Here is a 21,581-nt window from a genome sequence, read left to right as displayed (position 1 = left end):
CCCATCGCAGGTGCCCTCCGGCTCCACTTCCCCCGAAATCCCTGCAATGCTCCGCGCAGCCCCGGCAGTGGCCGCAGCAGGCGGAGGGGTGCCTGGCCCCCACAGCCCCGTCTGCCGAGCCGCCCTGCGGAAGCCCTGCCCGGAAAGCAGCTGTTGTTTTGCTTCTCCCTGATCCTGGCACGGCCGCAGCAGGAAGTGCAGCTCCGTCCCTGCAGCAGCGCTTGGCTGCGGCCACGGCGCTGAGCTCAGCGCAGGATGTCGCCTGGAGCCGGGGGGACAGGGCTGGAGCCAGCTCCGCCTCCCAGCCCCCGCTCCCAGCTCCCCTTCCCAGCCTCTCCTTCCCAACCTGCCCCTGCTGCCTTTGTCTCCAGCTTGCTCCTGCCCCAGCCCAGGACCGACCACCGCACTCCAGGGGACACAGAGTGTAAACCTCCATTTCCTGCTGCACTCTGCAGCAGCCCTGTGCCTGGTGGGCACTCCGCTGCCAGTCCCCAGCCTGCTCCCGTGGGAGCTATAGAGAGCCAGAAGGTCTCCCCTCAGCCTTCTTCTCTCCAGGCTGAACAATTCCACGTCCTTCAGGGGCTCCTCACAAGTTCTCCAGACCCTTCTTGTTCTCCAGCAGCAGATCTGAGCGAAGGCGTGGGGACAGGAAGGGTTGGTGCTGACAGGGAGCAGCCATCACTGCCTCCAGCCGCCCTGGGTCACATCCCCACATCCCCCCAATGGCACAGGAGCTGTGCCAGGCCAATCGATGTCGTGCCAGGAGCTGCACAGGAGCTGGGCTGCAGCAGGCAAGGCAGAGAGCCAGAGGCAGGGATGGTGTCCTGGCTCTGCAGCTGCCACCTCGTGTCATGGTGGTGAGCATCTCACCAAAGCAGAACAGCACTCGGAGCCTCTGGCACAGTGCAGACACCACCATGACCTGACTCCTCTCTCCAGGTGCCCCCTGCCCAAGCAGCCCCCACACTCCATCTGTCCCTGCAGGATGGATGCACAGGGCAGAGTAAAAGCCTGCCAGGCACAAGGATTTAGGCATCCCTGGGCTACCAGTTTCACCCTTCCCTCCCCTGGCTGGCAAAACCCACAGCCCTGCCCCTTCCCACAGCCCTCCTCTGGAGCTGCCATGGGCAACCTCCTGTCTCCAGGCTCAACCTGTGCCATCTTGCCTAAAACAGTGCCATGAGAAAGCCTGAGGTGGCTGCAGTGTCTGTCCCTGGCCCTGACCCTGTGCCAAGGAGTCCACTGAGCAGATGGGCAGCCCTGAGGTTGGTGAGGAACTTGGTGAGCAGACAGTTGCCACCTCCCAGCACCACCCCCATCGCCTCCTGGGCACAGCTGCCACAGTTAAGGTTTCAGCTGAGAATATTTCCTCTGCCATCTGCTCCCAGCATAGGGCTGGACTGCAGGAGGAGGCAGCCAGGTTGGGCTGGGGAAACCACTTCTGTGGCCTGGCCTCTCACAGCTCCATCCCAGCTCTGCTCCATCCATCAGGGGACTCACTCCCGACCCCTGTGGCTATCCCCCGGAGCTCGTTGCAGTGAGCTCTGCACAGCAGCAGGCAGGAGGTGGTGCTGCTGCTGCCCAAGGGACAAACACCTTCACCACTGGCAGGTTTTGCCTTCAGTGAGTGAGGGGCTGGTGCCATGGCTGGGTGCAGGGCTGGCTGCTGGTGCCACTGGGCTGAGAGTAGGTAGCTTGTGCCTTGCCAAACACCAGGGGGACCCAACCCAGGCAAAGCTGGGGCAGAGCAGGTGACGAGCTGAGCCCCATGGGAGGGAATTGCCAGCACCTGGCTCGAGCAGGGTGCCAGCCACCAGCACCCTGGCTGCAACCTCAGCGTGGACCTTCCCCAGGAGACAGAAGAGGCTCAGGGCACCATGGGGCTTGGGAGGCTTCTTTTATTCTTTGCTTTGGTCTATACAAAAAAAACCCCAACCAAATCAACTCACAGAAATAATAAAATCTTTCATTCCTGAGCCACGCTCCAGGAAGTGTCCCTCCCTCTGCGGTGGCACTGCCAGGGCCAGAGCCTCTTCAGATGTGTCAGCCAGGGGGGGAGGGCAGGGGAACACCACTCACCAAAAAGAGGGGAAAGGGCTGAAAATGTGCAACAGAGATCAGTACAGGGATACAGTTCCTAACGCTGGAGTCACTCCTCTAGGGGTACTGGGAGGGTAGGCAGGGCACAAAGTCAGCTCCCCAAGGGTTGATTGGTAAGAACGAACCCATGGGCACCCTGGGGGCACAGCCAAGGGCCTGGACACAGCACCCTTGGGCTCCAGCAAACTCTGGGCTGGCCTGAGTTAGAGCTTCCCAAAAGCAAAGGGCTTTCCCATGTCAGATCCCTCTCCTAGCACACTGACACGCAGGACACAGGGGGGAGCTTACAAAGCACAGACGGAAAGGTGGCGAAGTTGGCACCGTATGGAAAATAACAAAAGAAGAAAAATCTCTCCATAGAAAAGGCTGCCCCAGGGGCAGGGGGCTTAAAGCTTCAGAAACAGCATCTGGGCTGCTGGAGGCAGCTGGAGGTGCTGGGAGCAGTCCCAGGAGGAAGCATCCTCCCCACAGCTCCCCAGTGAAGAAAAAAAAAATTTAAAAATAAAACCTCTGGTGGGAATGGCAAAGTTTGGTCTTCTCAGGCACTTCTGTCTGCCAAGTCCTTCTTGTGAATGCTCAGCTCTGGGAACCTTCTGCCGTACGGAGAAAACACCTGCGGGTGGCAGGGGGCTGCGGTTAGCACCTGGGGGAGGAGAACAGAGTCCCCTGAGCCCCGGGGGCAATGACTCATGGCAGCATCAGCGACCCCATGGCACCATCAGAGACCCCATGGCACCACCAGGGTCCCCACAGCACCACCAGGGACCCCACAGCAGCACCAGGGACCCCACAGCAGCACCAGGGACCCCATGGCACCACCAGGGACCCCACAGCAGCACCAGGGACCCCACAGCAGCACCAGGTGCCAGCAGCCAGCCCTGCCTCCCCCAGCCCCCCACCCAGCTCCAGGGCTGTGTGCCCACCCCCCGGGTACCCGGCAGCCCCCACCTGGTGCGGGGTGGGGATGGGGAGGGTTAGGCCAGCATGTGGTCGGCGAAGGGTGCCCGGACGCCATCGCTGTAGGCGTCCATGGGGTAGTCTCCGTCCATGTCCATGTGCATGTCCATGGGGTCCAGGGGGATGTCACCAGAGTACATTGGGCGGTAGCCAGGGTCCAGCTCTGCAGGAAGGGTCATGCCCACCTCAGCTCCTGCCACCAAGAGCCTTCTCCAGGCCTCGACAACCTCTCTCCCAGTCCCCCCAGCCTGTAGCAGTGTGTGGCACATGGTTCTGCCACCCACCCACCTAAAGGCAACCCACCCCCAACCCGTCCCCCCTGAGCCCCTGGAGGCACCTGCCCCACCAGAGCCCAGCCTGAGGAGGTACCCAGGTGCCATACTCACCATCAGAGTAGGGCTCGTTGATGGGGATCATGCTCTGAGCCTAGGAAAGGAGTTAGCACAAGTGAAGAGGGGATTTGTGCTCACGTGTGCCCCATGCTCAGGGGTGCCAAAGTGCCCAGCCCCACCCTGGGCAGAGGGTACCATGACCCAGGGCTGCCACAGCCCTCCCACCCCCCACCTGCCCACACTTGCTGGTCGCTGCCATCCAAGCCGTGGTGGAGGCAGCAGCAGCAGCTTTGGGGGGCAGGACGGTGCCATTCCAGGGGAAGAGGCCAGTAGGGGTGCCCGGTGGGGTGCCCAGCAGGGTGCTCACCGCCTCCCAGGCTGCTGGGTCGTGCTTGAAGAGGGAGTTGGTGAGCTCCACGGAGACTCTCTTGCGGTAGTCAGGGTTCTTGTCCTCCGAGATGCGGAAGAGCACAGCAGCTGCGTAGGTGGCTGCAGGGCAGGGGCAGCAGCACCCTCAGCTCCTGCTGCCCGCTGGCACCCAAGCACCACAAACCCCCATCTGGCTGCAGCTGGGGTGACACCAGGTGGCAGAGAGCTCTGGCACAGGGCCTGGCACAGCAGCACTCACCTGTGCCCTCATTCCTGGAGTGCAGCAGCTCCATCAGTGGGGCCGAGGCGCCCTCCGCATCGATGGCATCCGCAGCCTCCTTGTCCTGTGCCAGCTCGCACAGGACACCAGCAGCCACGCGCTGGATGTTCTCCACGGGCGAGTAGAGAAGCTGCCAGCAGACAGAGGTGCCAGCGTCAGGCAGTGGTGCCAGTGTCAGGCAGCAGTGCCCACTTCAGGCAGTGGTGCCAGCATCAGGCAGCGGTGTCCACGTCAGGCAGTGGTGCCAGCGTCAGGCAGCGGTGCCCACGTCAGGCAGCGGTGCCAGCGTCAGGCAGCGGTGCCCACGTCAGGCAGCGGTGCCAGTGTCAGGCAGCGGTGCCCGCAACAGGCAGCGGTGCCCGCAACAGGCAGCCAGCCAGGGCATGCCCTGCTCCCGACCCAGCCTGACACACATATTGCCACCAGCCCAGCACCCCAGCGCCTTGGCCCTGGCACCACGGGGCTGTGCCAGCAGCTGGCAGGTGGCAAAGGGCAGCCCCCCACACCCTCCAGCCCCTGACCTGCACGAAGAGAGGGATGGTGTTGAGGCGGAAGATCTCCATGCGGTTCATGGGGTCCCGGGCCAGGATGTGCAGTGCCCCTGTGCACCCCTCCACGATCTCCTCCATCTTCACTCCATCCTGCCAGGGCACAAATGCTCAGCTGGGGCCCTGGAGCAGCCACTGTGTCCTGTGCCAGGCTACAACCACCCTGAGCATGGGGACAAGCTCCAGGGACAGGTTGGCTTAGGTGGAGGGGTACCCCTGGCAGACCCTGCCACAAGGACTCACTGTGTATGGCTGCTGCGTGCCAGCTGCTGCATGCCGCTGGGCATCCTGGTGAGCCTTGACCAGCAGCTGGACCAGGCGGGGGATGACAGCAGCCTCCTGGAGAGGGGCATGGTTGGCTGGGCACAGAGCCAGGTTGCGGATCAGACCTATGGTAGCCTAGGGGAGAGGAGCAGGGGAGGAAAGAGAGATTTGTCTTGACCAACGATCACAGCAGCATGTGACCCCCACAGGGCCTGCCTGCCATGCCCCAGTCCCATCCCTGTCCCACCCCACCCCATGGGCAGCGTGGCTTCAGCTTCCTCCCACACCAGATCCAGGAGAGGCTGCCAGGAGCTCTGACCCCAGCCAGGAGCATCGACCCCAGCCAGGAGCATCGACCCCAGCTAGGAGCTGCTTCCTCTATCAGCTGCCATCAAGGCAGTGGCACAGTGGCACCAGGACTGCCCAGGGCTCCAGGCACAGCTCAAGGCCCCTTGGCAGCACCTCCCACCAGGGGCCAGCAACCAGCGGCAGCTCACTGGAGCCCAGCCCCTGGCCTCCTCCAGCCCCTGGCACCCCCTCAGCCTCTGACCTTGACCAGTGGCCACTGGTTGGGCTGGTTGAGCAGCTTGACGATGGCAGGGATGCCGTAGTTGAGGCGCACGGAGTTCTGTGCCATCTCGGCCTCGGGGTGCCGGCTGGTGAGGTGGCGCAGGGCGCAGACGGCTGGCTCGGTGATGTCCTCCTTGTCCCCTGCCCGCAGGATGGTATGGATCAGGGCCTCCACCCCATTGGACTGCGTCACCAGTGTCTTGTTCTTGCTGTTGTTGCAGGTGAGGTTGGAGAGGGTGCCGGTGGCACAGGTCAGCACGTTCACGTCGTCGGAGCTCAGCTGGTTCACCAGGATCTTGAGGACGCCATCCAGGCCCTCCTGCAGGGGCAGGAGATCAGCCCAGCACCAGCACAGCCCCAGCACAGCCCCAGCACAGCCAGCTCTGGGCTCAGGCAGTGCCTGGGCTGCAGCCTCACATCCACCCTCCGGCCATTGGCAGAGAGGATCCAGCCCCAGCTGAGCTCTTCCTCCCAGACCTGGCACCCAGTCCCCTCAAGACCCAGGCTGGTGTGGGCTGCTCACACAGCCCCTGCTGCAGGCCCCAGCCCCATGCACCCCCTGGATCTGCACCTGTAGCAGTGGTGGGAGAAGCAACATCTGTGCCCCGCCCCCCCAACACTCAGCCTTTCCCAGCTCCCTGCTGCCAGAGCTGCTGCCCCAAGCCTCCAGCACAGCAGCAGCAGCAGGCTCCTAACTGAGCTTTACTGGGAGTGAAGCATCTCCAGCAGCTTTTCTATGCTGGGAAATGCAAACAAAGCATTTTGGGTGCTCCCCAAACAGTCCTGGGGTGACTCCAGTCCCAGCCATGCTGGCAGGCAGCCAGCAGCAGGGCAGGAAGGAGTTAAAGCTGCCATGGTCTCATCCCCCACTCCGCAGCAGAGCCAGGGATGGTTCCATGCCAGCCCAAATATTTTCCAGACTGCATCAGGCACTGCTCTGCAGCAGAGGCTGCTCCAGCAGATGGGGAACGTGTCAAGAGGCAGCAAAGGGCTGGGGACAGCAATTCCAGAGAGCAGAGCTGGGGTCACCTCACAGCAGCTGCCACACAGCCCTAAGGGCACAGCACCTCCACAGCAGCTCTGGTGGCATCTCCCTTGCTGGGCAGGGAGCCAAGAGAGCAGCCAGTGCCTGGGCACACTGCTGGGGGCTGCCCAGATCAAGCCAAGGTCTCAGAGATGCCCCATGGGGTGTGTGATCTACTGCTGGCAGTGGAAGGGCCATGGGCAGTGCATAGCTTCCTGTGACACCAGGCAAACCCCTGCTGCAGCAAGGCTTGGGCACAGCTGGGCATCCCCTCACTCTGCCAGGCACACACTGCCACAGCAGCCAGGGGCTGAAAGTGGCACCAGGGGGTGGCTGGAGGGTAGCTGGTGAGGGCTGAGCTGCACAGCTCAGGGTCCTGCAGGCTCACCTGCTTGGTAGCCACATCAGAGAGGTTTCGCAGGGTCCAGAGACAGTTCTGCACCAGCCTGGGGCTGGAGCTGGTCAGATGCTTGCCCAACGCCTGCATGCCACCTGCAAGGGAAGGAGAAGCCATCAGAGAACGCCCAAAAGCTGCCCCAGCAGTGAGAAGGGAGGGACAGGAGGTCTGTGTGGTGAGCGTGGGCTGGGCACCACCTGGGCAATGCCTCCAGCACACGACACAGCCTCAGGGCTTAGCAACAGCCAAACGTGGTGTGGGTAGAGAGCTCCTGGCCAGCCAGGCCAGATCCTGCCCACACAGGGTGCCAGGAAAGCACCTCAGCAGCCCTTCAGAGCCAGAAACCAGGCCACACACAGGTGGTTTCCCCTGGCTGTAGAAGGCTCCTGCCCATCTCCCACATCAGCTGTGAGTGGGGACCCTCAGCTGCACCATCCTGACCCCAGCACCCTCCTCCCACATGCCCCCAGCTCTGGCACAGTGCCCATCCCCTCTCACCAGCCTCCACGATGGCAGGCTTGTTGCTGGGGCAGACAGACAGCACCTTCAGCACCCTGCTCGTGGTCCAGAGCAGCTTCTCGTAGTTGTAGCTGCGCATGATCTGCACCAGGGCCTGGGGTCCTCCGTTGGCCAAAATTATCAACTGCAGGACAGAAGGGGCAGGCTCGGGTGTGGCAGCTCTGGGCCAGGGGCACGACCACCCTGGTTGCCCCAGCTCGTGCCAGGACACAGGGCAGGCAGAAGGTCCAAGCCCTTGGCACACAGAGGTGCTTCAGGTCACCCCTGCTGGGGCCATGCACTGTCCCAGCACCCCCCGGCCCTGCACACTGAGGTCCTGCACCTTGCGCTGGGTGCAAGCAGCAGCCTCCTGCCCAGCCACTGTCAGAGCAGGTCCAGAGACCTCTGTGAGGCCAGGATGACTCCTGGTGTGTAGGAGAGGAGCAGGCAAAGGACAGAGGTAGTGCCTGGAGCCTGGCAGGAGCTGATCCACTAGTCCAGCTGGGGCAGCCTGCTGCTGGGGACATGCCACCTGCCAGGGGTGCAGATGGGCACAGCTGCCCTGCTGCTGGCTGTGGGGCACACAGGCTGGCACAAGGGTAGGAGCCCCCACCCCTACCTCCCAGGATCCTGTCTGTGAGGAGTGAGGTTGAGCAAGCACCCAGCTGCTGCCCTCCCTCCAGCAGGGTCCTGGGGAGCAGGAGCAGCCCCAGCCCCTGCTCCCACCTTGCTCTCCTGGTTGCCATAGGCGAGGAGCTGCAGGCAGTCGGTGGTGATGGCCAAGAACTTGGGGTTGTTCTTGTTCAGCAGGGGAACCATCTTCTGCAGGCCGTCTGCCAGGCGCACAGCCATCTTGGCACCCTCCTGGTACAGCAGCAGGTTGTGCAGGGTGGTGATGGCATAGAAGAGGACAGACTCCACCGGCGAGCTGCAGGCAGGCACAGAGCCACCTCAGTGCAGGCAGCTGCCTCTGGCTCCCCGGGTTGCAGCCTGCCTCCAGCCCAGCTCCCAGCCAGCACCTCTCAGCAGGACCTGGTAGGGGTCACCACGTTCTGTGGCCCTGCAGGAGGGGGCACCTGCCCCTCAGGACAGTGCAGAGACTGAGTCCCAGCTCCATGGGCATGGACGTGGGGAGTCGCTGCCCTCCTCCTGCCCCACATGGGTGCCAGACGCAGCAAAACCCTGGGGCTGTCTCAGGCTGGAGGGCTCAGGGTCTGCCATTGCCTTGTGTTGGAGTGAACAGGAGCAGGACCCAGCTCTGGGGGTGGCAGGAGCCCTGCCCTGCTCTGCTCCCAGCCAGGCTCTGCCACCTTCTCAGGACCCCCCTTCAGCAGGCTCCTACCTCAGCATCCTGACCAGGGCTGGGATACCACCGGATTTGAAGATGGAGAGCAGCCCCTCACGGTGGTGGGAGAGGTTGTGCAGGATGCTGGTGGTGCAGCGAGCAGTGTCCAGGTCGCTCGTGCTCTGCATGGTCCTCACCACAGCTGCCACCACCTGCGGCGACTGCATTAGCGCCCGGCGCGAGGCCTCCTTCTTGGAGAGCTGGTTCACGATCATGGCAGCCTTGCTGACCACCACCTGTGGGCCAAGGGCTGGTGAGGGGCAGCAGCTCCCCCTGCCACCCAGCACACAAGAGGCAGCAGCTCCCACTGCCACCCAGCACACAAGAGGCAGCAGCTCCCACTGCCATCCAGCACACAAGGAGCAGGAAGGATCTTGCTATGCCAGGTGAGAGCTGGCCCGAGGCTACTGCACATCATGCCAGACAGAGCTGGCAGAGCAGTGCTGGCAAGGATGGGTGTGCTCAATAGTCCTCATCTGCCATGCTTGAGGGGCAGCAGTGGGCAGCACACAGGCATGGTGTTGGGCTGCAGAGATGGGAAGCAAGAGGGCAGGGGTGGGAAGCAGAGAGAGAGCTGATAAGAAGCACTCAGCATCAGAGTAAGGCCAGGGCATGTCCCAGCAGAGGGCAGGCTGTGGGTGGGCAGGATGGAGGCAACCACAGAGCTGAGTCAAGAGGAAGGAGCTGGGTGGCAGCCATAGAGCCCAGCAAGGACAGCTGTGTGCCCAGCAGCTGAAAGCCCAGAGCCAGGCACAGCAGACCAGGCTCCCTTACCGGGTCCTCGTCATTGAGCAGCTTGGTGAGCTCAGGGATGGCACGGGTGGCCAGCTCGGCGTCGTCCTGGTAGTTGATGAGGTGCACGATGGCAGACTTGAGCATCTGGGAGGGCTCTGCCAGGCGCTGCACGTTGGTCTGCTGCCCCTCCAGCTGGGTGCTGAGCAGCAGCGAGCGATCCTCCACTGTCTCGGGGTACATGGCAGCCCTCACGCGCTGGGCACGGGTCATGGCCAGCTGAGCCTCCATGTCTGCTGCTGTGGGATGTGGGGGAAGCAGTGTCAGGCTTGGCCCCCACCCTGAGGAGTACCCCCAACCCTGCTCTGCAGCGCTGCAGGAGCAGCGTCAGCAGTGCCAGCACAGAGCTGCTGCTTCAAAGTGCAGGCAGCCACAGCAGCGCCCAGGTAAGACAACATCCAACTAGCAGCCTGATGAGGCAGTTGTCATACAAGCCCCAGTAATTAAAACATGAAGGGTATCTGCAACTTGAGACCAGCTGGCACTGGGGATCAGAAGGACAGAGAAGGTTAAGGATGCCAGGACCAGCACAACCTGAGGGATGGAGATGTTGTGTCCCAAACATCCCCACCCATGTGGCACAGAGACCACACGGGGCTCAGGAGGGCTCATCCCTCCCCACAGGGCTCTTCCCCATCAAGGAACCAGTGACTGAACCTTCCCCAGCCCATCACTGAGGGCAAGTGATGGCTTCTGCCAGGGGGAAGCAGCTCCCTGGCTCCTGAGCTGCACCTCTGCTTCACCCTTACCCAGCTGGACAAGCTTCCTTGCTGCCAGCCACGCTGAGACAGGCTCCTGAGACAGGCTCCGAGCACGCAGACAGGCAGGGAGCAGATCCATGGGCTGGGATCAGCTGTTCCCATCCTGAGCCAAGCCACTGGCGCTCGGATGTGTGCCCAGCTCAGCACCAGTGCCGGCTGGCTGTGCACCCCCCTCATGCAAGAGCCTCTTGGTGTGAGGAAGGACAACAGGAGGGAGTAGATTTTAGACAGCAACAGCTTCCGGTGCATGGAAGGTGGCATGGAGGAGAGCCCAGAAGGAACACAGTTCATGGAGGAAGAGGAAGGCTGGAGTCAAGCAGCTGACCCCATGGAAGTGTGCATCCCCATGGCCCCTACCTTGCACTTGGCTCTGGCTCTGGCCTCCCCCCTGGCAATAACTCGTGGTGGTCTTCTTGATGGTGTACTGCTTGCCATAGACCTCATCATCGTCCCCGTGGCACTTGCTGCTGACCGAGGGCACCTGGGTGTTGACACCAGAGTGGATCCCCGAGTCATAGGTGTAGGTTTGCTGCCACTCCGTCACCTTGATCGGCTGCTCCATCATGTTCATCACCTCCATGGCTGCTCTGCGGGGCACAGGGGGCGGAAGTTAGGCCTCTGGCAGAGCCCACCTGCAGCAGAACCCTCTTACCCCTTCATGCACCGAACCGTAGGGCAGCCCCCAGCATGCAGCTGGCCCCGGCACAGCCCACAAGGAGCAGCTGGAGCCGATCCCTATCTGCCCTCCTCCCCCACGCCAGATGAAAGGCGGCTCCGGGATGACGAACACACAGCTCAGCACTTTGCTGCTCCTGTTCAGACACGAGCCGTGGCTGCCTGAGTCTCACCAGCGCTGTCTCACTGCCTCAGCAGCCAAGGTGTGTGCAGGGACCCCGCAGACAGACCCCCAAACCCACTCCAGACCCAGCCTGCTGCCCACAGGCGTTGTAAAGACCAGCACCAGAGCCAGGAGCTGACAGAGAGCTGTGGGGACAGCCACAGGGCAGGAGCTCCAAGAGCTAACTGAATGTTTTTGGAAGTCCTCTGGGACGCTCCTAAAACCCTTAAAAACAACTAGGAGAAGCCACCAGCCCAGATCTCCCATGGGTGCTCAGCACCATGGGTGCCCATGGCATGGTCTGGGGGCTGTGTGCTCCCCACGCTGGGCTGAGCACCACCCCATGGCTGCATGATGCCAGGACAGGGCAGCCCAGCACATCCCAGACACAGGACAAACCAGCTGAGGTTGCTTCGAGCAGGGCTGGGCTTCCCTTCTCTTTAATTTGGGGATGCAGAGGGATGGAGACTCAGGGATTTGCCCCAGAGCTCAACAGCAGACGCTGCAGGGCTCTGAGTCACCAGCCCCACAGCACAGCCAGGAGGGGAGGAAGAGGATGGGATGGGGGAATGGAGACAGGGCCCAGCCAGCCCCACCACCGCTGACCCATCATCCAGGCACCCACTGGCATTCCTGCCCCTTCCTCCAGCCACGCAGGAGCGAGGATGAGGATGAGTCAGAGTTTCAGCGGTGATAAGAGGCAAAAGCAGCAGCTGGGTGCAGCACCAACAGCGCTTCCCAGCAGAGCTCTAATTACCACCTCCACCAGCACTGATTCATACAGCAAGCTGGACCAGGGTGGCCACGCACCCCTGGCAGCACTCCAGCCAGCAGCACAGCTCGGGGATCACAGGGCCCTGCCAGGCTGGTGCAGCCAGCCCCAGCACCCTCCCCAGGGAGCGAGGGGAACGGGAAACGAGCCCCCTGCCAGCCCCAGTTCCCCAGCAGGCCGGTGGCTGAGTCAGGGCGTCAGGTGGTGGCTGAGGATGCGGCGTGCGTGGGGTGCCCCGGCAGGGCACAGCGGGCACAGGCTTGGCACAGCTCGCCCCAGCGCTGCCGACTCTTCCCAAGGCGCGGCACAGGACAGAGCTCGCAGGGACGAACCTCAGCCTGGGCACGAACGTTCATTCCCGGGCAGCAGTGGGCGGGCAGGAGCCCCACCATGCCCTCATCCCCCTGCATCACACCACGTCCCTGTCTGCCCCCTCCCAAGCCACCTTCCCGGAAGCACCGCAGGGCACCGCTCCTGTCAGTTCGATCTGTTTGGAGCTGTGGAACAGCAATCTACAGCCCAAGTGCTGCGGCTCGGGGCTGATGCATTATGCATGCTCCGAGGCAGGAGGTGCGGGGCCGCTGACGGAGCCCGGCGCGGGCAGCTCAGTTCCACGGCGGGGAGCTGGAGGGAGGATCCGCTCGGTGCAGCAGGACCATACGTGACGCACGGCACCCGGGGCGAGCCCTGCCCCGCTCCCCACCCCGTACCAGAGCAGGGTTTGGCCAGGACAGCCCATGCCGAGCTGGGAGTGCCATGGTGCCGCGCACCCGCTGCCTGTAGCCCTGAGCTGCTGCAGCGCTGCTGGGGAGAGCGAGTCCGTCCGGCTGGCACACCCGGGCCGTGGAGGAAGACCCTCCAAGGGTGTTGGGAAACCCAAGGAAAGCAGTGCCAAGCCGTGCCCAAGCAAGCAGGGCGGCAGGAGAGCATTCTGCTGGCACCATTTGGGTCAGTGCCACGGTGCAGGAGCTCATGTGAGCCATCCGGCTGGCATGCAAAGCCCCAGCATCAGGAGTGTGGCCAAAGGGTCAGCAGCATCTGGATGGGGATGGACAAGGGGACAGAAGGCCCTTGGGGAAGCTCCCTGCCCCTGTGAAGGGGTTGCAAGGACCCTAAGAACCCAGACAGATGGGGCAGGGACCACCAGACAGCAGGGAGCTGGCAGGAGGAGCTGTTGGTTGACCAGCAATGTCTGCTCTACAATTCACAGGCATTTGACACGCCACTTAATTTTTCAACCTCCTTGAGTTGAGCTCAGCCACTGCCTTCTTAGAGCCCTGCATTATGCATGAGCCACCCCCCCCCCATCCCCTTCATCTGCACCGCTGGCACCCCAGGGACATCAAAAGCCAGCAAAGCTCCTCAGATCCCAGACACCAGCTCAGGCGATTAGCCCCAGACAAGCTCCAAGCAGGAGTGCAGCACCATGTCAGACCTGTCTGAGCCTGCTGCCCTGCAGCAGAGGAGAGGGGCCATGGGCATGGGTGTTACATGGCTTGGGGAGTTCCAGGAGCCTCCCAGAAGGGCTCATAGGCACCTTGCTGAATGCAGCACCCTGGAGCATCAATTCCCCACCAGCAGCCCCTGCAGGGTTTGCTCCTCACCACAGGCAGGCAGCCAGGCCAGCAACAGCTGAGGTGCCAGGGCCAGCAGAGCAAATGTCAGACACCCCAGCAGTGACATTTTCTGAACGCTGTGTCAAGTATCCTCTGCTCATCACTCAGCAGGGGCCAGATGCCTGACACCAGCTTTTCCCACAGCAGCCCTGTCCTCAGCTGTCCTCCCTCTTCCTCAGCAGGATCAGGGAGACAGCAGTGCCAGAGGCAGGGGATGCTGACCCCAGGTCACTAGTGATGCTTTGGATGGTGAATGGCTGCAGTGGGCCAGGACCTCCATCATCCCTAGGCCTTCACCAGCAGTGAAGGGCAGTGGCTCATGCAGGAAGGAGGGGCAGGGGTTGGATCTGGGGCTGTCCTGGGGGGCCAGCAGGTTGTGAGGAGGGAGAAGGGAACCTCCAACATCAGAATAGGGAATGAGTTAAGCTGCATGGAGAAGCTTCAGCTGTGGCACATGGGGCAGGCAGAGGCTTCAACCACCCCACTGCAGGGGAGAGGCAGGACAAGGTTAATTCCTCTCCCACCACTTCCCACAGGCAGAGGAAGCTCCTGCAGCTGCAGGGCACCAGCCAGCAGCTCATCCGCCCCCAGAGCCATTTGATCGGTGTCCAGGCAGCATTACCCCCGCGGGACACCGTCTGGGAGGAAGTCTCTGGCAAACACACAGCCCCAGGCCTGCCCAGCCCTTCCCTCCGGCTGCTGCAGGAGCCTTCAGCCTCACCCAGGCAGGACACAGATGAGCTGCCCAGCAGCAGGGCAGCCATGAGCTACCTCATGCAAGGACAGCTCTTGCCTGAGGACCTGATGGTCAGCAGGACCCTGGGGCTGTCACCCCTAAGCAAGCAAGTGCAGGGCACAGAGCACCCCACATGCCAGGCTGAGGCTGCACAGCAGTGGGCACCAAGGGCTATAGTCAGGGGGTGCAAGGAGCAGCTTGAGTCCATCATGCCGACCCTCACTTCCTCTGTGCTGCCCAACCCAGTGTGGGATGCCAGCCGAGGGGGTGCCACAGCCCCATCCTGCCCCGGATCCTGCCCGGCAGTTGCCCCCGCTGAGGGCTGCAGCGCGGGGGGCTGAGCTCAGCTGCCGAGGTGTGCGAGCGGCTGCAATTAGAGTCACTTAAGGCTTCTGAGAAGCGGAAAGAGGCGGTTAAGGCAATTCAATAACTGCAACCCGAGCAGAGCCTCTATTTCTGAGGCACTTACGCCACAGGCAAGCCATTCCCAGCCCTCCCCACCCTGCCGGAGCAGCCGGAGGATGACAGCCGTGTGGGGGGAGCAGCATCGACAGCCACAGCACTGGAGCTCTCCTGGAGCAAGGCGACCCAGGGCTCGGTGTACTCCGGAGACCTGCACCCCCTAGTCCCCCAGCATCTGCACCCCCCCAGCCCAGAGGCACCCAGAAGTGACACTGCTGCACCGAAGGCTACCGGAGCTCCCGCAGACCCCACAATTGCTCCAGCAGCACACAAAAGCTTCAGTGGTTCTGAAGAGGACCCTTCGCAGGAGCAGCACAGAAAGGAGCTTTTCAAGACCTCGCCAGCATCAATGGGAAGTGTTAGAGTCAGATGCCGGCTACCAGGAGCCCTTTCAAAGGGACTTTCCAGGGAAGATAAGTGGAGAATTCAAAGGCGAACGAGAGCGGCTCGAAGTTTAATGAGGAGACAGCAGCGGGGGATCGGCCGCTCGTCAGAAACAGGCTGCAAGGTGTGAGGCTGGCAGATCCCAGCCTCTGCACAAAGGAGCTGATGGCCTTTGCTTGCTAACAGCCCCATGCCCAGAGCTGCTCCAGCCACCCCAGCAGCTCTGACAACTTTAGGTCGCTCAAAGATGGCAGCAAGGAGTACAAGAGTTGCTCTCCACTTCTGGGCTCCCCCTCTCCAAAACCATTTATTTTTCATCTGTTCCTGAGGCCTGAGTTGTCCAAAGCCCTGTGGCAAAGTCCCTGCTACCTGGGAGGTGCCACATGCCCCCAGGTGTGGGAAGACCAGGCTCCCAGCAGCAGAGTCAACCCTGGCAGCACCACATCTCTGCCATGCCCTGCCTGATGCTCCCCATCACAGCAGAGCTTGTTCCTCCCAGCTTGCACCTGAGCTAACAGCTCCTGACAGCTCCAACCTGCTCACTCATCCAGAGTGAGCCCCATGGCAGGACCCCAGCCCAGGGAGGGGCTTCCTAGGGACATTCACATGCTGAAGGCCCCCTGCAGGGTCTCTATCAGTGCACCTCCCATCCCTACACACCAGCTGCTGGCACAGACGCCAGGATCACCTCTGTGGGCACATCCTCTGCTCAATTAAGGTTTGCTGATCTCATTAGAAACACTACCGGGAAAGATGGGAACTTGCCACTTGTCCATGGGAACTGGCACAGTGCAATTAATCACAATAACTCCATCTGGATAAAAAACACAATAATGGTTATTTTGTTTCAAAAGAGCACAAAGAACAAAATGTCCTTCAAGAACACAACGATTTCAGGGTTTAAATTTAGCCTTGGAGGTGCACAGGCTGTTCCCAGCTCCTCTCGGGGTGCCCACAAGCAGGGGATGTTGCCACCTGGCCCCAGCGCTGCCAGAGGAGCCGCCGCAGAGGGGAGGGACAGGGAGCCGCTGAGCCCCGGCTTAATTTCCCCATCCAACCACATCACAGCTGTGAAGTTCAGAGGCTTCACAAGAAATTATCACCAACAGCCGCCAGCAGCCGGCCTGTCGGAGCAAGTTAATGATTTGTCACCGGGGCTCTGCCCGCGCGTCACCGCGATTACAGCAGAGCTGCTCCTCACAGCGGCCGAGGGTCTCTCCCCTACCAGCCAGGCACACGAGCTCTGCCCAGCCACCCCTCCCAAAATCCGTGTGGGACCACGGCACATCCCACACCAGGGGGTCCGTGCCACCCTCCAGCACCAGGGCAGGCTCCCCCCGGGAGGGCTCCGCTGCTCACCTGCCTGCACCCAGGCGTGGGACGCTCGGAAAACAGCAAGTAGGAGCCCCAGGACTCGGCTCAGATGAGCGCAGGCATCGCGGGGCTGCCCGACCAGCCTGTGCCAGGCTCCTGCCCTGTCTGCACAGCAACTGAGCTGTGCTGAAATGCCTCCAGCAGCTGCAGCAGAGCCCACCAGGGCGGGCATATTTAGAAGGGTATTTCAAACCTCTGCCTAATCCAAAACATCTTCGTCTCCCCCGCAGCCACCGACGAGCCGGGCAGCATTCCCGAGCCAGAGGCAGGAAGTAGAGAGGGTGAGAAGCTCTGCCCTTTGAGGCACCTGCAGCTCCAAAGCCAGCCCAGGTTAAGATGAGCTGCTTAGGTCAAGTTCTGAGATTTCTCTGGAGAGGGAACACCTGGACCTTCACATCCCTGCTGTCCTCCAGCACTCGCGGGGAAGGAGGCTAAAACCAACCCTGCTGAAGTGGGCACCGATGCCACCCTGGTATCCTCTCCCAGCTGCTTCCAGCCAGCCAGGGCCAGCCCACAGTCTCACAGGCCTGAGAGGCACCACCCACGCCGCAGCTCTGTGCCCCACACACCCTGTCTAGGTGGAAGAGCACCAGCTGACACCAAGGTAAGAGCTGAAGTCCAAGGTAGGCTCATAATGTTTTAATGAAAATTAAATTTCTTTTTAACTTCTGTTAATTAGAAGCCAGCCTAATGCAAACCTTCAGGACCAGCACAAGCCTCGGTGCAGATGCTGCATTTAAAGTCTTGCAAGTTCCCTGCAAAAAGCCTCACTCACCACTTCCCCAGCCTGCAGAGCAGGGGCCAAGGGCAGCCCTGCTCCCCAGGGCTCTGCCATCTGTGCCCGGCAGAAGCTTGATCTTAAACCCTGAAGATCTGAAGTGTGATAGAAAGCCAGATCCCATCAAATGTTCCCACACCAAAGCACAACCCTGAAGGGAAGCCATCGTGTCACAGGAACAGCCTCCGCTGAGACAGCCAAAGCCCTGCAGCTGCACCGCAGTCCCTGCCCCAGCTGCTGGAGCCGGTTAAGGATTTCAGGTGGGGGAAACAAAGGGGAGGGTTAATGGGATTAGGCCAGCGCTGAACATGACCCCGAGAGGCAGCCCGGGACAGGGGGAAATTCGGCAAGGTCCCCACCTCAACCAGGCCACGAGCTGCCCATACTGCTGAGGTGGGCAATGCTCAGGGCATGGTGCATAGATCGTGTGCCCGGCCCTGGCAGAACGTCCCCCAGCAGCCCAACTCGGCCCCACCGGGAAGGACACGCTTCCTGGAGCCGGTGAAGACAGCCACACCGCCCAGACAATAGACTGTAAACGCCATTGTCTGGAAGCCAGGGCCTCGCCGCGCTGCTTCACCTTCCCCCGGTGCCCCAGGAGCCCCCCGAGGACTGGGGACCTACGCCTGCCCCATCAGCCACACGGGAGCCAGCCCTGGAGGGAAAAACGTCCCTCGGCCACGGATGCCAGGAGCTCCGTTCGTTCCCATCCTGATGGCCAACTTGTTTCAGCCAAACGAGCAGCAGACTGGGTATTTGGTGGCACTTTATGGAAATGTTCCAAAGCGATTATAGGCAAAGATGGGTGCCCAGCACCCTCCCAGATGCCTCAGGTAGGACACTGACAAGGACACAGAAAGGGGCAGCCAGGCTGGACACCCAACCCCTAAGAGCACAGCCAGGGGCAGACCCTGTGGGCACTGCGTCCACCCGGGGCGAGGATGACAGCCCTGGGCGAAGGCCCCCGGCACGGCTCCAGCTCCATCCCCACGGCAGCTGGCAGGGAGAAGCTTCGCCCCCGGCTCCCCGACAGCCCCGCGGCAGATGGGCCTGAGACCGACGGGTGCCGGGGCTGGCAAGCGGCACCAGTGCCAAAACCGGCACAGCGTGGGTGGAACAGGAGGTGCAGCGACGGTGGGGGCCAGACCCAGCTGGGTCACAGGATGCCCCCAGCCCCCACCAGCCTTCCAGCATGAGGAAGCCGACAGGGAGCAGCATCTCAGATACAGGGCTCACCCAGGCACCCCAACAGCATCACAGGAAAGCTAGGGGGGTGCAGAGCCACTGCAGCTTGGCAAGAGTGGGTGTAGGCACAACAGCAGCACAGGTCACCACCCAGGACTGTCCCTGGCAGGTGGCTGTGCCCTCCCAGCTGGCATTCACACTCCTCTGGCAGTACAAACATCTCGCCAAGTTGCTCGTAGGACAACCTACGGCTTCCTTCTCTGGGCAACTCCAAGCAACATTTCAGCATTATCTTTTTATCTGCACTGTAAACCTGATTAACTAAGCTAATCACTCAGCTAACGCAATTAGAGTGCTCTCTCCTCTCCAAACACAGACAAAAAGCCGAGTTTCGTCCCCTTCCCGCCCCCCCCCCCCCCCCCCCCACATTTCCTCGTGTGGGCATCTGCTGTCAGCCACTCCAGGGGGCTCGGCTGGGCACCCCTCAAGCAAGCAGAGCAGGGCTGTTGGGCTCCTCCATCCCATGGCGGAGCTGCTTCAGAGCCCTTCTCGTCTCCCTCCAAGCCTCAGTTTAGGTAAATAGTTTGTGAATCCAGCTAAAGATAAGGGGCACATGATGGCACCGTGGGCAGGACGGTGGCACCACTGGGGCTCCGATGGAGCTTCGAGCGGGCGCGGCGGCAGCACGCAGCCATCAGGTGTGACTCAGGATACAGTGGCACCAAGCAGCTTTACGTAAGAGCCCCGAGGTCACCTGGGCGAGGAGCGTGCCAGGGCCTCGCCCGTGGAGCAGCGACTCCGAGCACACCCGGGCGGTGCCGGAGAACGGAGCTGCCTCCACTTCGCACCAGGGCGCGGGGCCGCAACTGGAGAACTAGGTCCCAAAGCACCGGGCGGGGAGCGGAGCTGGGACAGCTGCAGCCACCTCGGGGGCTCGCCCCGGGGACCCGCCCGACCGGATCCGCGCAGGCTGCGCTCGGCCACCGACAGCCGCGTCGCTCGCCCCTGCCTGACGCGGGACAAGCTCCACTCGCACAGTTCTGCCACGGGCAGGGAGTTCTGGCCCGGGCGGCGGCAAGACCGACCCAGGACGGCTAATGCTGCCCAGCCCAGACACCCGCTTCCTTCCAGCCCCGAGCACGGCCGCTCCCCTGCCCCGACGCTACCCAGCCCGGGCCGACCCGGGTGCCGGGCCGACCCGGGTGCTCCCCAGACCCACTTCGGCCTCCCCGCCGCCAGCACGGCAGCCCCCGGCGCAGCCCCGCTCACCTGCGCTGAGCTCGGTCCGCGCTCGGTGCCGCCCGCCCGCTGCTGCCGAACAAAAGGCGAACAGCCCCCCGCGCCGCTCCGCGCCCCCGCGCACGTCCCGCCCCCGCTCTCCCCAGCCGCTATTGGGTCGTCGGCATGCCCGTCAACCGCGGGCACCGCCCCCTCCGGACATGTTTATTCGCTGCCTATTGGCGGGGGTGCGGCCGCCCCGCCCTTCGGTGGCAGGCAATTGGACGACGAGATGGGAGGGCGGGGCGAGGCGGCGGGCGGGTAAGGGCGCGGCTGGCAGGGGGAACCACCTGGTGACGTCAGCGGGCGGGGCCGGGGCGGGGCCAGGACCCAACCCTCGGTCGGGGGGGGGGGGTACCTGGGCAGGGCGTGGTCGATGGGATCCTGGGAGGTGTGGGGTGCAGGGACCCCCAAGGGCTGTGGGGTCGGTGTGACCCCAGAGTGTGTGGGGTGCTGGGAGCCCGTCCACATCCAAGTGTGCACATAGGTGTAAATACACCCCCTCCCCCGCCATGGCAGGCAGGGGGTGTGCTGGGACCCCTGCCAGGGAGCCCAAGCCCCCATGGCCTTGCTCCTGCACATCCCCCCGACCAGCACCCAACTCTTCACACACCCCTCCAGTGTCCCCCATCTAGGGCGTCCTGCATTGTCCCTCAGCCAACATCTGGCAGAGGGGATCCAGCAGGGGTTGTGGGGCAGTGGGCAGGGAACTGCCCTTCCTGCCCTCTCCAGTTGCCCTCCCCGTTCCCACCTACCCCTACCCTAGTCAGCCTCTCCTGACTCCTGCATCATCTCCATCAATGGCTGCCCAGGCATGGAGCCAGCAGGGTGGCAGCAGCAGTATGGCAGCAGCAGGACAAGGGTTGGCCCTTCAGCATCACCCAGCCCCAGGAATGGGCTCCACACTTCCCGGGTGGAGAAACCAAGGCAGGTCCCCATAAGCAAGAGGTGCTGGGGAAGGACTCAGGTGGCTGAGAGAGGCCTGTGGCACCCATCCCTGGCCAGACTGGCCCTGCCAGGTGCTGCTGCCACCCTGCTCACCCAGCCTGCAGTCCCTGGGCAAAACCTCCATCATCAGCACTCAAGTCACTAATGATCTCTTAGTGCCAGGGCACATCCCAGACCATAGTGGGGAACCTGTGGCCTCCTGCTCCCCAGATTTAGGGATGGGGGCAAGGGATGCATCCTGCACCTCCTGCCACCACCCCCAGCAGAGTGCTGAGCCTCTCCTGGCTCAGCTGAGAACTGCCAGCTCTGGAGGGAAGTGAGAGGCAGAGCTCCCCCCAGCCCTGCAGGAGGAGGAGAGGGGCAGATGGCACAGCAGGGCACAGCACAGCAGAGCAGGGCACAGCACAGCTCAGATGGCTGCCAGAAAACTCCTTTGTGTTCCTCCTCAGCCAAGGTCAGGGCAGCCAGACCAGTGCAGTGCTGATTTGTGCTGCAGGCCCACTGAATCCTGCAGGTTTGCCCCCCACATCCTACCACCACATCCCTGCTCATGCCCCTGCATCCCAATTCTGCACCCTGGCACCTCCCTGCCACCCAGCTCTGCCAGCCCAAGGATCAGTTGTCACACTCCTTGCCCCTCCTGGGGTGACAGCACTGTTCACAGAGCTGCTGCTCATGCCTGGCACTACCAGGAGTGCCAGACCCGGCCAGCACCTCTGAAACTGGTGGCAATGGTGGGAGCAGGGAGGGCACTCCAGGGACCCTGGTCTGGGGCAAGAAGGTGCTTTGCCTGTCACTGGCAGAGAAGCAGGAGCAAGGAGCTGTGTGCCCAACATGAGTTTGGGGCTGGCAAGGGCATGCCATGCCCAGGTGCATGTCAGAGTAGGGTGGAGGCCACATGGGCCCTGTGCCACCCTCGCCCAGCTTGTTGGGAAGATAAACAAGCCTCTGCCCCCCAGGCGGTGATGCCAGC

The 21,581-nt window shown here is 62.6% G+C and overlaps 1 protein-coding gene across 1 annotated transcript; it reads right to left on the bottom strand.

Annotated features, from left to right (window-relative positions):
* Positions 1-3,074: 3,074 nt before the first annotated feature.
* Positions 3,075-19,684, bottom strand: JUP (junction plakoglobin). The gene is made up of 14 exons (XM_054396851.1): positions 19,652-19,684; positions 10,595-10,824; positions 9,459-9,715; positions 8,682-8,920; positions 8,066-8,267; positions 7,340-7,484; positions 6,833-6,936; positions 5,401-5,739; positions 4,830-4,985; positions 4,560-4,679; positions 4,018-4,168; positions 3,757-3,878; positions 3,444-3,483; positions 3,075-3,220 (listed from the first exon to the last, which is right to left on the bottom strand). The coding sequence occupies exons 2-14, from the start codon at positions 10,815-10,817 to the stop codon at positions 3,075-3,077; spliced, it is 2,244 nt and encodes a 747-aa protein (XP_054252826.1). The 5' UTR covers positions 10,818-10,824; positions 19,652-19,684.
* Positions 19,685-21,581: the final 1,897 nt, after the last annotated feature.

Source organism: Indicator indicator, chromosome 39, assembly GCF_027791375.1.
Source record: "Indicator indicator isolate 239-I01 chromosome 39, UM_Iind_1.1, whole genome shotgun sequence".
NCBI classification, from domain to species: Eukaryota; Metazoa; Chordata; class Aves; order Piciformes; family Indicatoridae; genus Indicator; species Indicator indicator.
Note: the sequence above shows the minus strand (reverse complement) of the source record. Positions and strands in the feature narration are given on the sequence as shown.

Excerpts from the sequence above, each read along its gene's own strand:
- JUP (XM_054396851.1), bottom strand. The coding sequence starts at position 10,817 with ATGGAGGTGATGAACATGATGGAGCAGCCGATCAAGGTGACGGAGTGG. Across the intron at positions 8,921-9,458 it reads TGCTCAATGACGAGGACCCG|GTGGTGGTCAGCAAGGCTGC; the intron begins GTAAGGGAGCCT and ends CTTGGCCCACAG. Across the intron at positions 5,740-6,832 it reads CTGATGTGGCTACCAAGCAG|GAGGGCCTGGATGGCGTCCT; the intron begins GTGAGCCTGCAG and ends CTGCCCCTGCAG.